Source organism: Pleurodeles waltl, chromosome 7 (genome assembly GCF_031143425.1).
Source record: "Pleurodeles waltl isolate 20211129_DDA chromosome 7, aPleWal1.hap1.20221129, whole genome shotgun sequence".
Taxonomy (NCBI): domain Eukaryota; kingdom Metazoa; phylum Chordata; class Amphibia; order Caudata; family Salamandridae; genus Pleurodeles; species Pleurodeles waltl.
Window position 1 is genome coordinate 595,538,260 of NC_090446.1, and position 19,905 is coordinate 595,558,164.

Genomic DNA, 19,905 nt, shown 5'->3' on the forward strand with positions numbered 1-19,905 from the left:
AGAATAATCTGGAGCTTTGAGAACTGGTGCTGAGCACATTGCCTGTTTCAGGGTGTCAAAGGCCTGTTGGCATTCCACAGTCCAGTTTACTTTCTTGGGCATTTTCTTGGAGGTGAGTTCAGTGAGGGCTGTCACAATGGATCCATATCCCTTCACAAACCTCCTGTAGTACCCAGTCAAGCCAAGGAATGCCCTGACTTGAGTCTGGGTTTTTGGAGCTACCCAGTCCAGAATAGTCTGGATCTTGGGTTGGAGTGGCTGAACTTGGCCTCCACCTACAAGGTGTCCCAAGTAAACCACAGTTCCCTGCCCTATCTGGCATTTGGATGCCTTGATAGAGAGGCCTGCAGATTGCAGAGCCTTCAAAACCTTCTTCAGGTGGACCAGGTGATCCTGCCAGGTGGAGCTAAAGACAGCAATATCATCTAGATAAGCTGTGCTAAAGGACTCCAAGCCAGCAAGGACTTGATTCACCAACCTTTGGAAGGTGGCAGGGGCATTCTTTAAACCAAAGGGCATAACAGTAAACTGATAATGCCCATCAGGTGTGGAGAATGCTGTTTTCTCTTTTGCTCCAGGTGCCATTTTTATTTGCCAGTACCCTGCTGTCAAGTCAAAAGTACTTAAGAATTTGGCAGCACCTAATTTGTCTATGAGCTCATCAGCTCTTGGAATTGGATGAGCATCTGTCTTGGTGACAGAATTGAGCCCTCTGTAGTCCACACAAAACCTCATCTCTTTCTTTCCATCTTTGGTGTGAGGTTTGGGGACTAAGACCACTGGGCTAGCCCAGGGGCTGTCAGAGCGCTCAATTACTCCCAATTCCAGCATCTTGTGGACTTCCACCTTGATGCTTTCCTTAACATGGTCAGATTGTCTAAAGATTTTGTTCTTGACAGGCATGCTGTCTCCTGTGTCCACATCATGGGTACACAGGTGTGTCTGACCAGGGGTTAAGGAGAAGAGTTCAGGAAACTGTTGTAGGACTCTCCTACAATCAGCTTGTTGTTGGCCAGAGAGGGTGTCTGAGTAGATCACTCCATCTACTGTGCCATCTTTTGGGTCTGATGACAGAAGATCAGGGAGAGGTTCACTCTCTGCCTCCTGATCCTCATCTGTTACCATCAACAGATTGACATCAGCCCTGTCGTGGAAGAGCTTAAGGCGGTTTACATGGATCACCCTCTTGGGGCTCCTGCTTGTGCCCAGGTCCACCAGGTAGGTGACCTGACTCTTCCTTTCTAGTACTGGGTAAGGGCCACTCCATTTGTCCTGGAGTGCCCTGGGAGCCACAGGCTCCAGAACCCAGACTTTCTGCCCTGGTTGGAACTCAACCAGTGCAGCCTTTTGGTCATACCAAAACTTCTGGAGCTGTTGGCTGGCCTCAAGGTTTTTGGTTGCCTTTTCCATGTACTCTGCCATTCTAGAGCGAAGGCCAAGTACATAGTCCACTATGTCCTGTTTAGGCTCATGGAGAGGTCTCTCCCAGCCTTCTTTAACAAGGGCAAGTGGTCCCCTTACAGGATGACCAAACAGGAGTTCAAAGGGTGAGAATCCTACTCCCTTCTGTGGCACCTCTCTGTAAGCGAAAAGCAGACATGGCAAGAGGACATCCCATCTCCTTTTGAGCTTTTCTGGGAGCCCCATGATCATGCCTTTTAATGTCTTGTTGAATCTCTCAACCAAGCCATTAGTTTGTGGATGGTATGGTGTAGTGAATTTATAAGTCACTCCACACTCATTCCACATGTGCTTTAGGTATGCTGACATGAAGTTGGTACCTCTGTCAGACACCACCTCCTTAGGGAAACCCACTCTGGTAAAGATACCAATGAGGGCCTTGGCTACTGCAGGGGCAGTAGTCGACCTAAGGGGAATAGCTTCAGGATACCTGGTAGCATGATCCACTACTACCAGGATATACATATTTCCTGAGGCTGTGGGAGGTTCCAGTGGACCAACTATGTCCACACCCACTCTTTCAAAGGGAACCCCCACCACTGGAAGTGGAATGAGGGGGGCCTTTGGATGCCCACCTGTCTTACCACTGGCTTGACAGGTGGGGCAGGAGAGGCAAAACTCCTTAACCATGTTGGACATATTGGGCCAGTAGAAGTGGTTGACTAACCTCTCCCACGTCTTGGTTTGTCCCAAATGTCCAGCAAGGGGAATGTCATGGGCCAATGTTAGGATGAACTCTCTGAACAGCTGAGGCACTACCACTCTCCTAGTGGCACCAGGTTTGGGGTCTCTGGCCTCAGTGTACAGGAGTCCATCTTCCCAATAGACCCTATGCGTTCCATTTTTCTTGCCTTTGGACTCTTCAGCAGCTTGCTGCCTAAGGCCTTCAAGAGAGGGACAGGTTTCTTGTCCCTTACACAGCTCCTCCCTTGAGGGTCCCCCTGGGCCTAAGAGCTCAACCTGATAAGGTTCAAGCTCCAAAGGCTCAGTTCCCTCAGAGGGCAGAACTTCTTCCTGAGAAGAGAGGTTCCCTTTCTTTCGCTGTGTTGCAGTTGGTTTCCCAACTGACTTTCCTTTCCTCTTGGTAGGCTGGGCCATTCTTCCAGACTCCAGCTCTACTTGTTCACCCTGTGCCTTGCACTGTGCTCTGGTTTTCACACACACCAGTTCAGGGATACCCAGCATTGCTGCATGGGTTTTTAGTTCTACCTCAGCCCATGCTGAGGACTCCAGGTCATTTCCAAGCAGACAGTCCACTGGGATATTTGAGGAGACCACCACCTGTTTCAGGCCATTGACCCCTCCCCATTCTAAAGTAACCATTGCCATGGGATGTACTTTTCTCTGATTGTCAGCGTTGGTGACTGTGTAGGTTTTTCCAGTCAGGTATTGGCCAGGGGAAACCAGTTTCTCTGTCACCATGGTGACACTGGCACCTGTATCCCTCAGGCCCTCTATTCTAGTCCCATTAATTAAGAGTTGCTGTCTGTATTTTTGCATGTTAGGCGGCCAGACAGCTAGTGTGGCTAAATCCACCCCACCCTCAGAAACTAGAGTAGCTTCAGTGTGGACCCTGATTTGCTCTGGGCACACTGTTGATCCCACTTGGAGACTAGCCATACCAGTGTTACCTGGATGGGAGTTTGGAGTGGAACCTTTCTTGGGACAGGCCTTGTCTCCAGTTTGGTGTCCATGCTGTTTACAGCTATGACACCAGGCCTTTTTGGGATCAAAGTTTTTACCCTTGTACCCATTGTTTTGTGAAGAGGCTCTGGGCCCACCCTCCTGTGCAGGTTTTTGGGGGCCTGTAGAAGACTCTTTACTATTTTTAGTTTTGGTTGTCTCATCACCCTTCCCCTGGGGAGTCTTTGTGACCCCTTTCTTTTGGTCACCCCCTGTTGAAGTCTTGGACACCCTTGTCTTGACCCAATGGTCCGCCTTCTTTCCCAATTCTTGGGGAGAAATTGGTCCTAGGTCTACCAGATGCTGATGCAGTTTATCATTGAAACAATTACTTAACAGGTGTTCTTTCACAAATAAATTGTACAGCCCATCATAATTACTTACACCACTGCCTTGAATCCAACCATCTAGTGTTTTCACTGAGTAGTCTACAAAGTCAACCCAGGTCTGGCTCGAGGATTTTTGAGCCCCCCTGAATCTAATCCTATACTCCTCAGTGGAGAATCCAAAGCCCTCAATCAGGGTACCCTTCATGAGGTCATAAGATTCTGCATCTTGTCCAGAGAGTGTGAGGAGTCTATCCCTACACTTTCCTGTGAACATTTCCCAAAGGAGAGCACCCCAGTGAGATCTGTTCACTTTTCTGGTTACACAAGCCCTCTCAAAAGCTGTGAACCATTTGGTGATGTCATCACCATCTTCATATTTAGTTACAATCCCTTTAGGGATTTTCAACATGTCAGGAGAATCTCTGACCCTATTTATGTTGCTGCCACCATTGATGGGTCCTAGGCCCATCTCTTGTCTTTCCCTCTCTATGGCTAGGATCTGTCTTTCCAAAGCCAATCTTTTGGCCATCCTGGCTAACTGGATGTCCTCTTCACTGGGGCTATCCTCAGTGATTTCAGAGGTGTTGGTCTCTCCTGTGAGGGAACCAGCATCTCTGACTATTATTTTTGGAGTCAGGGTTTGAGGGACCCTGTTCTCCCTAGATAGGATTGGTAGGGGGGAATTGTCCTCCAAGTCACTATCCTCTTCCTCTGAGTTGCCACCCTCAGAGGGGTTGGCCTTTTCAAACTCTGCCAAAAGCTCCTGGAGCTGTATTTTGGTAGGTTTGGGGCCCATTGTTATTTTCTTTATTTTACAGAGTGACCTTAGCTCCCTCATCTTAAGATGGAGGTAAGGTGTGGTGTCGAGTTCCACCACAGTCACATCTGTGCTAGACATTTTGCTTCTAAAAGTTGGAATACTTTTTAAGAATCTACAACTGGTTCTAGAATCTAATTCAAACTTTTACAAACTTTTAAACTCTAAAAGAAATGCTAAACAGGATCTAACACAAGGCCCTAGCAGGTCTTTTAAGAATTTAGAAAACTTTTCAAATTGCAAAAATCAATTTCTAATGACAATTTTGGAATTTGTCGTGTGATCAGGTATTGGCTGAGTAGTCCAGCAAATGCAAAGTCTTGTACCCCACCGCTGATCCACCAATGTAGGAAGTTGGCTCTGTATGTGCTATTTCAAAGTAAGGAATAGCATGCACAGAGTCCAAGGGTTCCCCTTAGAGGTAAAATAGTGGTAAAAATAGATAATACTAATGCTCTATTTTGTGGTAGTGTGGTCGAGCAGTAGGCTTATCCAAGGAGTAGTGTTAAGCATTTGTTGTACATACACATAGACAATAAATGAGATACACACACTCAGAGACAAATCCAGCCAATAGGTTTTGTTATAGAAAAATATCTTTTCTTAGTTTATTTTAAGAACCACAGGTTCAAATTTAACATGTAATATCTTGTTTGAAAGGTATTGCAGGTAAGTACTTTAGGAACTTCAAATCATCAAAATTGCATGTATACTTTTCAAGTTATTCACAAATAGCTGTTTTAAAAGTGGACACTTAGTGCAATTTTCACAGTTCCTAGGGGAGGTAAGTATTTGTTAGGTTAACCAGGTAAGTAAGACACTTACAGGGCTTAGTTCTTGGTCCAAGGTAGCCCACCGTTGGGGGTTCAGAGCAACCCCAAAGTCACCACACCAGCAGCTCAGGGCCGGTCAGGTGCAGAGTTCAAAGTGGTGCCCAAAACACATAGGCTAGAATGGAGAGAAGGGGGTGCCCCGGTTCCGGTCTGCTTGCAGGTAAGTACCCGCGTCTTCGGAGGGCAGACCAGGGGGGTTTTGTAGGGCACCGGGGGGGACACAAGTCCACACAGAAATTTCACCCTCAGCGGCGCGGGGGCGGCCGGGTGCAGTGTAGAAACAAGCGTCGGGTTCGCAATGTTAGTCTATGAGAGATCTCGGGATCTCTTCAGCGCTGCAGGCAGGCAAGGGGGGGATTCCTCGGGGAAACCTCCACTTGGGCAAGGGAGAGGGACTCCTGGGGGTCACTTCTCCAGTGAAAGTCCGGTCCTTCAGGTCCTGGGGGCTGCGGGTGCAGGGTCTCTCCCAGGCGTCGGGACTTTAGGTTCAAAGAGTCGCGGTCAGGGGAAGCCTCGGGATTCCCTCTGCAGGCGGCGCTGTGGGGGTTCAGGGGGGACAGGTTTTGGTACTCACAGTATCAGAGTAGTCCTGGGGTCCCTCCTGAGGTGTTGGATCGCCACCAGCTGCGTCGGGGTCGCCGGGTGCAGTGTTGCAAGTCTCACGCTTCTTGCGGGGAGCTTGCAGGGTTCTTTCAAAGCTGCTGGAAACAAAGTTGCAGCCTTTCTTGGAGCAGGTCCGCTGTCCTCGGGAGTTTCTTGTCTTTTCGAAGCAGGGGCAGTCCTCCGAGGATGTCGAGGTCGCTGGTCCCTTTGGAAGGCGTCGCTGGAGCAGGATCTTTGGAAGGCAGGAGACAGGCCGGTGAGTTTCTGGAGCCAAGGCAGTTGTCGTCTTCTGGTCTTCCGCTGCAGGGGTTTTCAGCTAGGCAGTCCTTCTTCTTGTAGTTGCAGGAATCTAATTTTCTAGGGTTCAGGGTAGCCCTTAAATACTAAATTTAAGGGCGTGTTTAGGTCTGGGGGGTTAGTAGCCAATGGCTACTAGCCCTGAGGGTGGGTACACCCTCTTTGTGCCTCCTCCCAAGGGGAGGGGGTCACAATCCTAACCCTATTGGGGGAATCCTCCATCTGCAAGATGGAGGATTTCTAAAAGTTAGAGTCACTTCAGCTCAGGACACCTTAGGGGCTGTCCTGACTGGCCAGTGACTCCTCCTTGTTTTTCTCATTATTTTCTCCGGCCTTGCCGCCAAAAGTGGGGCCTGGCCGGAGGGGGCGGGCAACTCCACTAGCTGGAGTGTCCTGCTGGGTTGGCACAAAGGAGGTGAGCCTTTGAGGCTCACCGCCAGGTGTGACAATTCCTGCCTGGGAGAGGTGTTAGCACCTCCACCCAGTGCAGGCTTTGTTACTGGCCTCAGAGTGACAAAGGCACTCTCCCCATGGGGCCAGCAACATGTCTCGGTTTGTGGCAGGCTGCTAAAACTAGTCAGCCTACACAGATAGTCGGTTAAGTTTCAGGGGGCACCTCTAAGGTGCCCTCTGTGGTGTATTTTTCAATAAAATGTACACTGGCATCAGTGTGCATTTATTGTGCTGAGAAGTTTGATACCAAACTTCCCAGTTTTCAGTGTAGCCATTATGGTGCTGTGGAGTTCGTGTTTGACAAACTCCCAGACCATATACTCTTATGGCTACCCTGCACTTACAATGTCTAAGGTTTTGTTTAGACACTGTAGGGGTACCATGCTCATGCACTGGTACCCTCACCTATGGTATAGTGCACCCTGCCTTAGGGCTGTAAGGCCTGCTAGAGGGGTGTCTTACCTATACTGCATAGGCAGTGAGAGGCTGGCATGGCACCCTGAGGGGAGTGCCATGTCGACTTACTCGTTTTGTCCTCACTAGCACACACAAGCTGGCAAGCAGTGTGTCTGTGCTGAGTGAGAGGTCTCCAGGGTGGCATAAGACATGCTGCAGCCCTTAGAGACCTTCCTTGGCATCAGGGCCCTTGGTACTAGAAGTACCAGTTACAAGGGACTTATCTGGATGCCAGGGTCTGCCAATTGTGGATACAAAAGTACAGGTTAGGGAAAGAACACTGGTGCTGGGGCCTGGTTAGCAGGCCTCAGCACACTTTCAATTGTAAACATAGCATCAGCAAAGGCAAAAAGTCAGGGGGCAACCATGCCAAGGAGGCATTTCCTTACACAACCCCCCCCCCAAACGAAAGAGGATGAGACTAACCTTTCCCAAGAGAGTCTTCATTTTCTAAGTGGAAGAACCTGGAAAGGCCATCTGCATTGGCATGGGCAGTCCCAGGTCTGTGTTCCACTATAAAGTCCATTCCCTGTAGGGAGATGGACCACCTCAACAGTTTAGGATTGTCACCTTTCATTTGCATCAGCCATTTGAGAGGTCTGTGGTCAGTTTGAACTAGGAAGTGAGTCCCAAAGAGGTATGGTCTCAGCTTCTTCAGGGACCAAACCACAGCAAAGGCCTCCCTCTCAATGGCACTCCAACGCTGCTCCCTGGGGAGTAACCTCCTGCTAATGAAAGCAACAGGCTGGTCAAGGCCATCATCATTTGTTTGGGACAAAACTGCCCCTATCCCATGTTCAGAGGCATCAGTCTGCACAATGAACTGCTTAGAATAATCTGGAGCTTTGAGAACTGGTGCTGAGCACATTGCCTGTTTCAGGGTGTCAAAGGCCTGTTGGCATTCCACAGTCCAGTTTACTTTCTTGGGCATTTTCTTGGAGGTGAGTTCAGTGAGGGCTGTCACAATGGATCCATATCCCTTCACAAACCTCCTGTAGTACCCAGTCAAGCCAAGGAATGCCCTGACTTGAGTCTGGGTTTTTGGAGCTACCCAGTCCAGAATAGTCTGGATCTTGGGTTGGAGTGGCTGAACTTGGCCTCCACCTACAAGGTGTCCCAAGTAAACCACAGTTCCCTGCCCTATCTGGCATTTGGATGCCTTGATAGAGAGGCCTGCAGATTGCAGAGCCTTCAAAACCTTCTTCAGGTGGACCAGGTGATCCTGCCAGGTGGAGCTAAAGACAGCAATATCATCTAGATAAGCTGTGCTAAAGGACTCCAAGCCAGCAAGGACTTGATTCACCAACCTTTGGAAGGTGGCAGGGGCATTCTTTAAACCAAAGGGCATAACAGTAAACTGATAATGCCCATCAGGTGTGGAGAATGCTGTTTTCTCTTTTGCTCCAGGTGCCATTTTTATTTGCCAGTACCCTGCTGTCAAGTCAAAAGTACTTAAGAATTTGGCAGCACCTAATTTGTCTATGAGCTCATCAGCTCTTGGAATTGGATGAGCATCTGTCTTGGTGACAGAATTGAGCCCTCTGTAGTCCACACAAAACCTCATCTCTTTCTTTCCATCTTTGGTGTGAGGTTTGGGGACTAAGACCACTGGGCTAGCCCAGGGGCTGTCAGAGCGCTCAATTACTCCCAATTCCAGCATCTTGTGGACTTCCACCTTGATGCTTTCCTTAACATGGTCAGATTGTCTAAAGATTTTGTTCTTGACAGGCATGCTGTCTCCTGTGTCCACATCATGGGTACACAGGTGTGTCTGACCAGGGGTTAAGGAGAAGAGTTCAGGAAACTGTTGTAGGACTCTCCTACAATCAGCTTGTTGTTGGCCAGAGAGGGTGTCTGAGTAGATCACTCCATCTACTGTGCCATCTTTTGGGTCTGATGACAGAAGATCAGGGAGAGGTTCACTCTCTGCCTCCTGATCCTCATCTGTTACCATCAACAGATTGACATCAGCCCTGTCGTGGAAGAGCTTAAGGCGGTTTACATGGATCACCCTCTTGGGGCTCCTGCTTGTGCCCAGGTCCACCAGGTAGGTGACCTGACTCTTCCTTTCTAGTACTGGGTAAGGGCCACTCCATTTGTCCTGGAGTGCCCTGGGAGCCACAGGCTCCAGAACCCAGACTTTCTGCCCTGGTTGGAACTCAACCAGTGCAGCCTTTTGGTCATACCAAAACTTCTGGAGCTGTTGGCTGGCCTCAAGGTTTTTGGTTGCCTTTTCCATGTACTCTGCCATTCTAGAGCGAAGGCCAAGTACATAGTCCACTATGTCCTGTTTAGGCTCATGGAGAGGTCTCTCCCAGCCTTCTTTAACAAGGGCAAGTGGTCCCCTTACAGGATGACCAAACAGGAGTTCAAAGGGTGAGAATCCTACTCCCTTCTGTGGCACCTCTCTGTAAGCGAAAAGCAGACATGGCAAGAGGACATCCCATCTCCTTTTGAGCTTTTCTGGGAGCCCCATGATCATGCCTTTTAATGTCTTGTTGAATCTCTCAACCAAGCCATTAGTTTGTGGATGGTATGGTGTAGTGAATTTATAAGTCACTCCACACTCATTCCACATGTGCTTTAGGTATGCTGACATGAAGTTGGTACCTCTGTCAGACACCACCTCCTTAGGGAAACCCACTCTGGTAAAGATACCAATGAGGGCCTTGGCTACTGCAGGGGCAGTAGTCGACCTAAGGGGAATAGCTTCAGGATACCTGGTAGCATGATCCACTACTACCAGGATATACATATTTCCTGAGGCTGTGGGAGGTTCCAGTGGACCAACTATGTCCACACCCACTCTTTCAAAGGGAACCCCCACCACTGGAAGTGGAATGAGGGGGGCCTTTGGATGCCCACCTGTCTTACCACTGGCTTGACAGGTGGGGCAGGAGAGGCAAAACTCCTTAACCATGTTGGACATATTGGGCCAGTAGAAGTGGTTGACTAACCTCTCCCACGTCTTGGTTTGTCCCAAATGTCCAGCAAGGGGAATGTCATGGGCCAATGTTAGGATGAACTCTCTGAACAGCTGAGGCACTACCACTCTCCTAGTGGCACCAGGTTTGGGGTCTCTGGCCTCAGTGTACAGGAGTCCATCTTCCCAATAGACCCTATGCGTTCCATTTTTCTTGCCTTTGGACTCTTCAGCAGCTTGCTGCCTAAGGCCTTCAAGAGAGGGACAGGTTTCTTGTCCCTTACACAGCTCCTCCCTTGAGGGTCCCCCTGGGCCTAAGAGCTCAACCTGATAAGGTTCAAGCTCCAAAGGCTCAGTTCCCTCAGAGGGCAGAACTTCTTCCTGAGAAGAGAGGTTCCCTTTCTTTCGCTGTGTTGCAGTTGGTTTCCCAACTGACTTTCCTTTCCTCTTGGTAGGCTGGGCCATTCTTCCAGACTCCAGCTCTACTTGTTCACCCTGTGCCTTGCACTGTGCTCTGGTTTTCACACACACCAGTTCAGGGATACCCAGCATTGCTGCATGGGTTTTTAGTTCTACCTCAGCCCATGCTGAGGACTCCAGGTCATTTCCAAGCAGACAGTCCACTGGGATATTTGAGGAGACCACCACCTGTTTCAGGCCATTGACCCCTCCCCATTCTAAAGTAACCATTGCCATGGGATGTACTTTTCTCTGATTGTCAGCGTTGGTGACTGTGTAGGTTTTTCCAGTCAGGTATTGGCCAGGGGAAACCAGTTTCTCTGTCACCATGGTGACACTGGCACCTGTATCCCTCAGGCCCTCTATTCTAGTCCCATTAATTAAGAGTTGCTGTCTGTATTTTTGCATGTTAGGCGGCCAGACAGCTAGTGTGGCTAAATCCACCCCACCCTCAGAAACTAGAGTAGCTTCAGTGTGGACCCTGATTTGCTCTGGGCACACTGTTGATCCCACTTGGAGACTAGCCATACCAGTGTTACCTGGATGGGAGTTTGGAGTGGAACCTTTCTTGGGACAGGCCTTGTCTCCAGTTTGGTGTCCATGCTGTTTACAGCTATGACACCAGGCCTTTTTGGGATCAAAGTTTTTACCCTTGTACCCATTGTTTTGTGAAGAGGCTCTGGGCCCACCCTCCTGTGCAGGTTTTTGGGGGCCTGTAGAAGACTCTTTACTATTTTTAGTTTTGGTTGTCTCATCACCCTTCCCCTGGGGAGTCTTTGTGACCCCTTTCTTTTGGTCACCCCCTGTTGAAGTCTTGGACACCCTTGTCTTGACCCAATGGTCCGCCTTCTTTCCCAATTCTTGGGGAGAAATTGGTCCTAGGTCTACCAGATGCTGATGCAGTTTATCATTGAAACAATTACTTAACAGGTGTTCTTTCACAAATAAATTGTACAGCCCATCATAATTACTTACACCACTGCCTTGAATCCAACCATCTAGTGTTTTCACTGAGTAGTCTACAAAGTCAACCCAGGTCTGGCTCGAGGATTTTTGAGCCCCCCTGAATCTAATCCTATACTCCTCAGTGGAGAATCCAAAGCCCTCAATCAGGGTACCCTTCATGAGGTCATAAGATTCTGCATCTTGTCCAGAGAGTGTGAGGAGTCTATCCCTACACTTTCCTGTGAACATTTCCCAAAGGAGAGCACCCCAGTGAGATCTGTTCACTTTTCTGGTTACACAAGCCCTCTCAAAAGCTGTGAACCATTTGGTGATGTCATCACCATCTTCATATTTAGTTACAATCCCTTTAGGGATTTTCAACATGTCAGGAGAATCTCTGACCCTATTTATGTTTCTGCCACCATTGATGGGTCCTAGGCCCATCTCTTGTCTTTCCCTCTCTATGGCTAGGATCTGTCTTTCCAAAGCCAATCTTTTGGCCATCCTGGCTAACTGGATGTCCTCTTCACTGGGGCTATCCTCAGTGATTTCAGAGGTGTTGGTCTCTCCTGTGAGGGAACCAGCATCTCTGACTATTATTTTTGGAGTCAGGGTTTGAGGGACCCTGTTCTCCCTAGATAGGATTGGTAGGGGGGAATTGTCCTCCAAGTCACTATCCTCTTCCTCTGAGTTGCCACCCTCAGAGGGGTTGGCCTTTTCAAACTCTGCCAAAAGCTCCTGGAGCTGTATTTTGGTAGGTTTGGGGCCCATTGTTATTTTCTTTATTTTACAGAGTGACCTTAGCTCCCTCATCTTAAGATGGAGGTAAGGTGTGGTGTCGAGTTCCACCACAGTCACATCTGTGCTAGACATTTTGCTTCTAAAAGTTGGAATACTTTTTAAGAATCTACAACTGGTTCTAGAATCTAATTCAAACTTTTACAAACTTTTAAACTCTAAAAGAAATGCTAAACAGGATCTAACACAAGGCCCTAGCAGGTCTTTTAAGAATTTAGAAAACTTTTCAAATTGCAAAAATCAATTTCTAATGACAATTTTGGAATTTGTCGTGTGATCAGGTATTGGCTGAGTAGTCCAGCAAATGCAAAGTCTTGTACCCCACCGCTGATCCACCAATGTAGGAAGTTGGCTCTGTATGTGCTATTTCAAAGTAAGGAATAGCATGCACAGAGTCCAAGGGTTCCCCTTAGAGGTAAAATAGTGGTAAAAATAGATAATACTAATGCTCTATTTTGTGGTAGTGTGGTCGAGCAGTAGGCTTATCCAAGGAGTAGTGTTAAGCATTTGTTGTACATACACATAGACAATAAATGAGATACACACACTCAGAGACAAATCCAGCCAATAGGTTTTGTTATAGAAAAATATCTTTTCTTAGTTTATTTTAAGAACCACAGGTTCAAATTTAACATGTAATATCTTGTTTGAAAGGTATTGCAGGTAAGTACTTTAGGAACTTCAAATCATCAAAATTGCATGTATACTTCAAGTTATTCACAAATAGCTGTTTTAAAAGTGGACACTTAGTGCAATTTTCACAGTTCCTAGGGGAGGTAAGTATTTGTTAGGTTAACCAGGTAAGTAAGACACTTACAGGGCTTAGTTCTTGGTCCAAGGTAGCCCACCGTTGGGGGTTCAGAGCAACCCCAAAGTCACCACACCAGCAGCTCAGGGCCGGTCAGGTGCAGAGTTCAAAGTGGTGCCCAAAACACATAGGCTAGAATGGAGAGAAGGGGGTGCCCCGGTTCCGGTCTGCTTGCAGGTAAGTACCCGCGTCTTCGGAGGGCAGACCAGGGGGGTTTTGTAGGGCACCGGGGGGGACACAAGTCCACACAGAAATTTCACCCTCAGCGGCGCGGGGGCGGCCGGGTGCAGTGTAGAAACAAGCGTCGGGTTCGCAATGTTAGTCTATGAGAGATCTCGGGATCTCTTCAGCGCTGCAGGCAGGCAAGGGGGGGATTCCTCGGGGAAACCTCCACTTGGGCAAGGGAGAGGGACTCCTGGGGGTCACTTCTCCAGTGAAAGTCCGGTCCTTCAGGTCCTGGGGGCTGCGGGTGCAGGGTCTCTCCCAGGCGTCGGGACTTTAGGTTCAAAGAGTCGCGGTCAGGGGAAGCCTCGGGATTCCCTCTGCAGGCGGCGCTGTGGGGGCTCAGGGGGGACAGGTTTTGGTACTCACAGTATCAGAGTAGTCCTGGGGTCCCTCCTGAGGTGTTGGATCGCCACCAGCCGCGTCGGGGTCGCCGGGTGCAGTGTTGCAAGTCTCACGCTTCTTGCGGGGAGCTTGCAGGGTTCTTTCAAAGCTGCTTGAAACAAAGTTGCAGCCTTTCTTGGAGCAGGTCCGCTGTCCTCGGGAGTTTCTTGTCTTTTCGAAGCAGGGGCAGTCCTCCGAGGATGTCGAGGTCGCTGGTCCCTTTGGAAGGCGTCGCTGGAGCAGGATCTTTGGAAGGCAGGAGACAGGCCGGTGAGTTTCTGGAGCCAAGGCAGTTGTCGTCTTCTGGTCTTCCGCTGCAGGGGTTTTCAGCTAGGCAGTCCTTCTTCTTGTAGTTGCAGGAATCTAATTTTCTAGGGTTCAGGGTAGCCCTTAAATACTAAATTTAAGGGCGTGTTTAGGTCTGGGGGGTTAGTAGCCAATGGCTACTAGCCCTGAGGGTGGGTACACCCTCTTTGTGCCTCCTCCCAAGGGGAGGGGGTCACAATCCTAACCCTATTGGGGGAATCCTCCATCTGCAAGATGGAGGATTTCTAAAAGTTAGAGTCACTTCAGCTCAGGACACCTTAGGGGCTGTCCTGACTGGCCAGTGACTCCTCCTTGTTTTTCTCATTATTTTCTCCGGCCTTGCCGCCAAAAGTGGGGCCTGGCCGGAGGGGGCGGGCAACTCCACTAGCTGGAGTGTCCTGCTGGGTTGGCACAAAGGAGGTGAGCCTTTGAGGCTCACCGCCAGGTGTGACAATTCCTGCCTGGGAGAGGTGTTAGCACCTCCACCCAGTGCAGGCTTTGTTACTGGCCTCAGAGTGACAAAGGCACTCTCCCCATGGGGCCAGCAACATGTCTCGGTTTGTGGCAGGCTGCTAAAACTAGTCAGCCTACACAGATAATCGGTTAAGTTTCAGGGGGCACCTCTAAGGTGCCCTCTGTGGTGTATTTTTCAATAAAATGTACACTGGCATCAGTGTGCATTTATTGTGCTGAGAAGTTTGATACCAAACTTCCCAGTTTTCAGTGTAGCCATTATGGTGCTGTGGAGTTCGTGTTTGACAAACTCCCAGACCATATACTCTTATGGCTACCCTGCACTTACAATGTCTAAGGTTTTGTTTAGACACTGTAGGGGTACCATGCTCATGCACTGGTACCCTCACCTATGGTATAGTGCACCCTGCCTTAGGGCTGTAAGGCCTGCTAGAGGGGTGTCTTACCTATACTGCATAGGCAGTGAGAGGCTGGCATGGCACCCTGAGGGGAGTGCCATGTCGACTTACTCGTTTTGTCCTCACTAGCACACACAAGCTGGCAAGCAGTGTGTCTGTGCTGAGTGAGAGGTCTCCAGGGTGGCATAAGACATGCTGCAGCCCTTAGAGACCTTCCTTGGCATCAGGGCCCTTGGTACTAGAAGTACCAGTTACAAGGGACTTATCTGGATGCCAGGGTCTGCCAATTGTGGATACAAAAGTACAGGTTAGGGAAAGAACACTGGTGCTGGGGCCTGGTTAGCAGGCCTCAGCACACTTTCAATTGTAAACATAGCATCAGCAAAGGCAAAAAGTCAGGGGGCAACCATGCCAAGGAGGCATTTCCTTACAGACGCCCAAAGAAACGAGCACAACGCAAGTTGCAAAAACAATGTTTCAGCACTTTAGGCTGAAAAAAAAACACTCACAAGCGTTCGCAGGTCGAGTTGCGTGGGCACGTAGGAGTGCGATAGTGAAGTAGAGGATCACAACCGGATGCAGACGGGGCAAACTTGTCAACTCGTCGCCAATTTTGTTGAGTATCTTCAAGCCGCAAAGACGATAATGGTAGGTAACTTCTTTATTCTTAAAATAATTTAGAGAATACAAATACATTCCATAATATGAAGCCCCGACTGCATACAAAGCCGCCGCCCTTCGTCCTGTCTCCTCCCCGCTCAACCGTCACTGAATCGCACACTCATACACAAACATTCCCCCACAACATTCTACCCTTCCCCGGCTCGCGCTACCAGCGCGAGCCATTACATTCACAATACAACACACATCCAACTCAGTCCATGAAGATCGTGCAAGATCTCCAGCTTTGTCCCTCTTTTCCTTGTGTAGTGGCTTTAGATGAGAAAATTCTCAATTGTTGCTAATTTGTTTTCTTCACTGCTTGTTATGTGTTTGGTTTGTCTTTTCGGTGCCTTTCACGAAAAAAAAACACGTTTTTTAAATGATAGTGTATTCAACTTGCCTCCTACAGTTTCACATTGTGGTGTCTAGTTCTCAGAGTTCACTTTTAAAGGAAACTTAAATGATCTTCCTTTGAGAAGTTTAAATATCCGGCGCTGTCTTTATAAACTGTATAAAGCACCTCTTTGCTAGTTTATGCTTATTAAACGATACGACTGATAAAAATGGACTGTGCAATATGTACAGTGTACTGAATATAGGACCTCTATTTTCTTATTAAATAAAACTCTGTTGTAAGACAACCTGGAGCTCACTTCAAATGTTAAGTTAGAGGCGTGGTGGGGGTCTATTGATATACGTTTCTATTATTAAATGTAGGGTGATCATCTGGTAGGGACTTCTGAATATGATGTGGGCTGTTGATCTGATTTTTTTTTTTTTTTTTTTCATGTAGTCCACACACGTGAAAACCAATAAATGCTTTCACTAGAAGCAAGTGATGTAGGGGGTTGACTGCATTGACACGAGTCCTGCAGATAGATAGAGGCCAAGGAAGTAAGATCAAGAGTACTGTACAGAAAGGGAGAGTTGTTTAATTGATTCTAGTGTCTATAGCGTTTGGGACTCAAACCATACACCTGTGAGGCTGTGCATATCTCTTAGCTGTCACACAAATAAAGACCCAGGAGTAATATAGGCTATGTTACCTCTCTGTCCGTGGTCTTTGGATGTCAAGCTATTTCCCCCTGAGGTATATGCTCTCTACAGTTTTAGGATGTGACATGACATCCTGTATATTGCTTTCCAGTGATGTCTGCTGTTGACCCATGTCCCTTGCATCTGACCTTTTGCTCCTTAAGTCGCTACCCAGGATATGAAGTTGGACCTCTTTTGGGTGGGGTTCTTTGTAGTACTACTGTAAGAAAAAACAAAGAAAAGTGTCATTGTCGCTTTTGACTACTAAGTACATTTATTACAGCACTGTGTTAGCATAACCTCAAGGCCTTCGTGACTTGTGCAGTATACAGGTGCAGAGATTGCTTAGTTCCTTTTACACCTTGTCAAGTATCACCACTTCCTTATTTAACCCTTGTAACACGTTTTTCTTTTTTCTGCAGGATCTGGGTATGGCTGCAGGGTCCAAGCGTCCCACTTGCGTGTTACTGGTGAAAGCACATGAAGATTATCAAGAGGCATTTGACGAGTGCATGGAGGAGGTGCGTGATCTCCCAACGCCCTTGTAACCATTGATCCTAAACACATTCTCTTGTGCATCTGGAGGACTTTGCTGTGACACAGAACTATCTTGTAGCGTTGGACAGCTTCCCATTCACACCATGCATACTGCCTAAATGGTTCTGTCACTCTCCTGGAGTTTATTTTTTATATATTTTTTTTGCTTTGATAATGGACTGAAATAAATGCCTCAAGGCGTTTTATATTTGCTGCTCTTCATAGTTACCATGGCGAAGTTTTTGTTGCTTTGTGCAGTCTCTGTATTAAACCTCTGCTTTGATTGTAAGCATGTGGAAAAGAGAGGGTTGTCACCTGAAAATGTACACTGAACAAAAACGGTGAACTGGATTTCTCACCCTGCCCACCAAATAAGTTTCAGGAGAGACCGATTAGGTGAGGCTGGAAGCAGGGGTGTTCAAGACAAACATGCCTAGCTTAACGCAAAAGAGAACTCAATCTTGTGCAGTACCTCAACATGGGATCGAAGAGACCCTGCAATACACCAGTTGACTCATGACGCACAATGGACATCCTTCTTACATATGCCAAGTTTTATGATGGGGAGGGGAAAAAAAACACAGCTCTGAGTGCTAATACCTTCTTACTGAGGAGAGCTGCTGGACAGCTTTTCCCCCAGGAGTACACTTATGAAGAGCTTTGCCCCTACACTAGAATCTTGCTGCCACTGCTGGCAGTCACAACAGAGGCTGGAGGTGAGGTAGCTAGTCTTACTCAAGGGCACATAGGGTGAGGATGGGTATCCCCTAAATAGAGAATTATGCCTTTCTGTGGACACTTGTGATTGGGTGGGGCACACTGGAGGACATAACTGGTTTTCAAAGCCATTCAGAGGACCTTTGTAGCAGCACAGCCATTGACTGTTCAGTTGTTGCCAAGATTGGTGGTCTGTACAATGGTGGCAAATAATTCTGATTGGCAAACATTACTTTTTCCAAAGTGAGGGTCAGACAGAACTGAGTCAACTCTGATACAGTATAAAGGGAGGAAAATGTTACTCAGCTGTGAGCATCTGATTGTATTGTATAGTGTTGTAGATTCACATGCTCTGTATATTTCAGCAATCTAGTGTTGGGTTTAAAAGTGTCTTTCTTCAGAGAAGTCTTTTGAGTCACAAGGTAGATGGTGACTCCTCCATTAGGTGGCAATGCACACAGGGACTATCCTCAATGTTGGATTGTTTTCTACACAGCATGTGACAGTAGTATGTGGCACATAAGGATTGAAAAAAAATAATATATATAGTAAAAGCAGAGATCTGTGATCAGGGCTACTTGCTTCCGGGGTGGAGACTGATCTTGTGTGAATCTACAGCGCTATGAACAGATGCTTACACTGTAACACTTTCTGTTCGTAGCATGTGTTGCTGTAGATACACATACTCTGCATTGACTGTAAAGCAGTATCAGCCAGCTTGCAGGTGGATGATGCAGATATCAGGACAAAGTTGCATAGGACAGTCTGGCCATCCATAGCATGTTGCCTAGCTAACATGTCAACACAGAAATGATAGAGAAGGTGTGTGGGGTTGGCCAAGTGGCAGCTTTACCTATGTCACCTAGGGGAATATTTCCCAAGAAAGCTGTGGTTGCACCCTGGGTGTGACAGGGAGGATTTTTTTTAGCTTTGTGATAACCAGTTGGGGAACACCTGGCCAACAATCTTGCAATGCTGGCTTTGGAAATAGGGTAGTCATTGTGAAGTTTAGCAAAGAAAATGGAGTTGGCCTGGTTTGCGAAAAGGTTTGGTTCTATTGATGTCATACATGAGAGCGCGTCTGACATCTAAAGTGTGCAGGGCTCTCTGCTACCAAGTCTGAAGCCTTGCATGAAAGCCTTGACAGCAAGAATGCGGAACAAGGAAGTATATTCCCCGTTTTGCCTGTAAGCAGCTATGCCTGCTAAGTGTAGACATGTTAAAGTTTAGACAAGGCTAGACTTCTGGAGTTGAAGCAAGTACCGTTTGGTATCCTCGACTGTTGGTTTAAAGGGGTCCAGATATTTGGAACTGCAGTAATCGGCAAAGCTTGTCTATTTTGCTGCATAGGATGTTTGTGTAGTACACTTTTGAGAATCTCTAGGAATGTTCCTGTATTCCTATGAGTGACGCAGGCTGCCAAACCTCTAGATTGAGCTGCTTCAGACAAGGATGCCTGATATGACCTTCGCTTCCTTGTAGAAGGTCTGTCCTGTTTTGAAGCTGCTTGTTGTGGTGGATTGACATCTCCACGTGCTGAATACCAGGGGATTCTGGTCCAGCTGGGGGCGACCAAAGTCTGAGAGGATTGCTTCATCGTCCAGTCCATGTAGGGAAGGAGAGGAGTAAGAAAAGCACAGGTAAAGATTCCTGACCAGTTCATCTGTAGTGCTTCATCCGGAGGTGAAGTTGGGGCATTTTGAGTTCTTGAGAGGGACAAATAGGTCTGTTTGAGTGCCCCAGCACATAAAGTATTGAGGAAGTTGTGGTTGGAGTTCACTGCAGGGACTTGTTGATGTGTCCTGCTGAGCTGGTCCGCAAGGTTACTGTCCATCCCAGGATGATACTCTGCCATCAAGTGGCTGTAGTGGTAAAGTGCCCAGTACTGGGTGTTCTGTCGCAAAAGGGAGTGGGTGCTGCCGTTTCTGTAGATAATACATGGCAGTCATGTTGTTTGTTCTGATAAGGACTACTTTGCCCTTAATATGGGTAAGAAAGGCTTTGAGTGCAAGACTTATGGCTAGGACCTCGAGTGGTGCCCCTGGTAATGAGAGGCCCACACACACCTTGGATCTGGCATGACAGTACTGCACCACCAGCTGGCTTGAGAGGTCTCCATTGTAATGAATGGGGGTCTGAGAAAAGCCTCCCTTGTAACAGATTGGTGCTGTTCCACCACTGCAGACGACTAAGTATACTGACTTTCACCAACACTAGATCCTTGCTTGTGACCTTTGGATTGAGAGCCACTGTTGCAGCAGGCACATATGAAGCGGGTGTGGGGTACTGTGGAGATGTATGAGG

The 19,905-nt window shown here is 47.9% G+C and overlaps 1 protein-coding gene across 1 annotated transcript in view; it reads left to right on the forward strand.

Annotated features, from left to right (window-relative positions):
• Positions 1-17,092, forward strand: part of NHP2 (NHP2 ribonucleoprotein) — a 28,301-nt gene extending 11,209 nt beyond the window's left edge. Inside the window, exon 4 of the mRNA XM_069244466.1 lies at positions 16,770-17,092. Coding sequence (XP_069100567.1) covers positions 16,770-16,895 — 126 coding nt within the window. The 3' untranslated portion in view covers positions 16,896-17,092. The remainder of the gene's footprint in view (positions 1-16,769) is intronic.
• Positions 17,093-19,905: the final 2,813 nt, after the last annotated feature.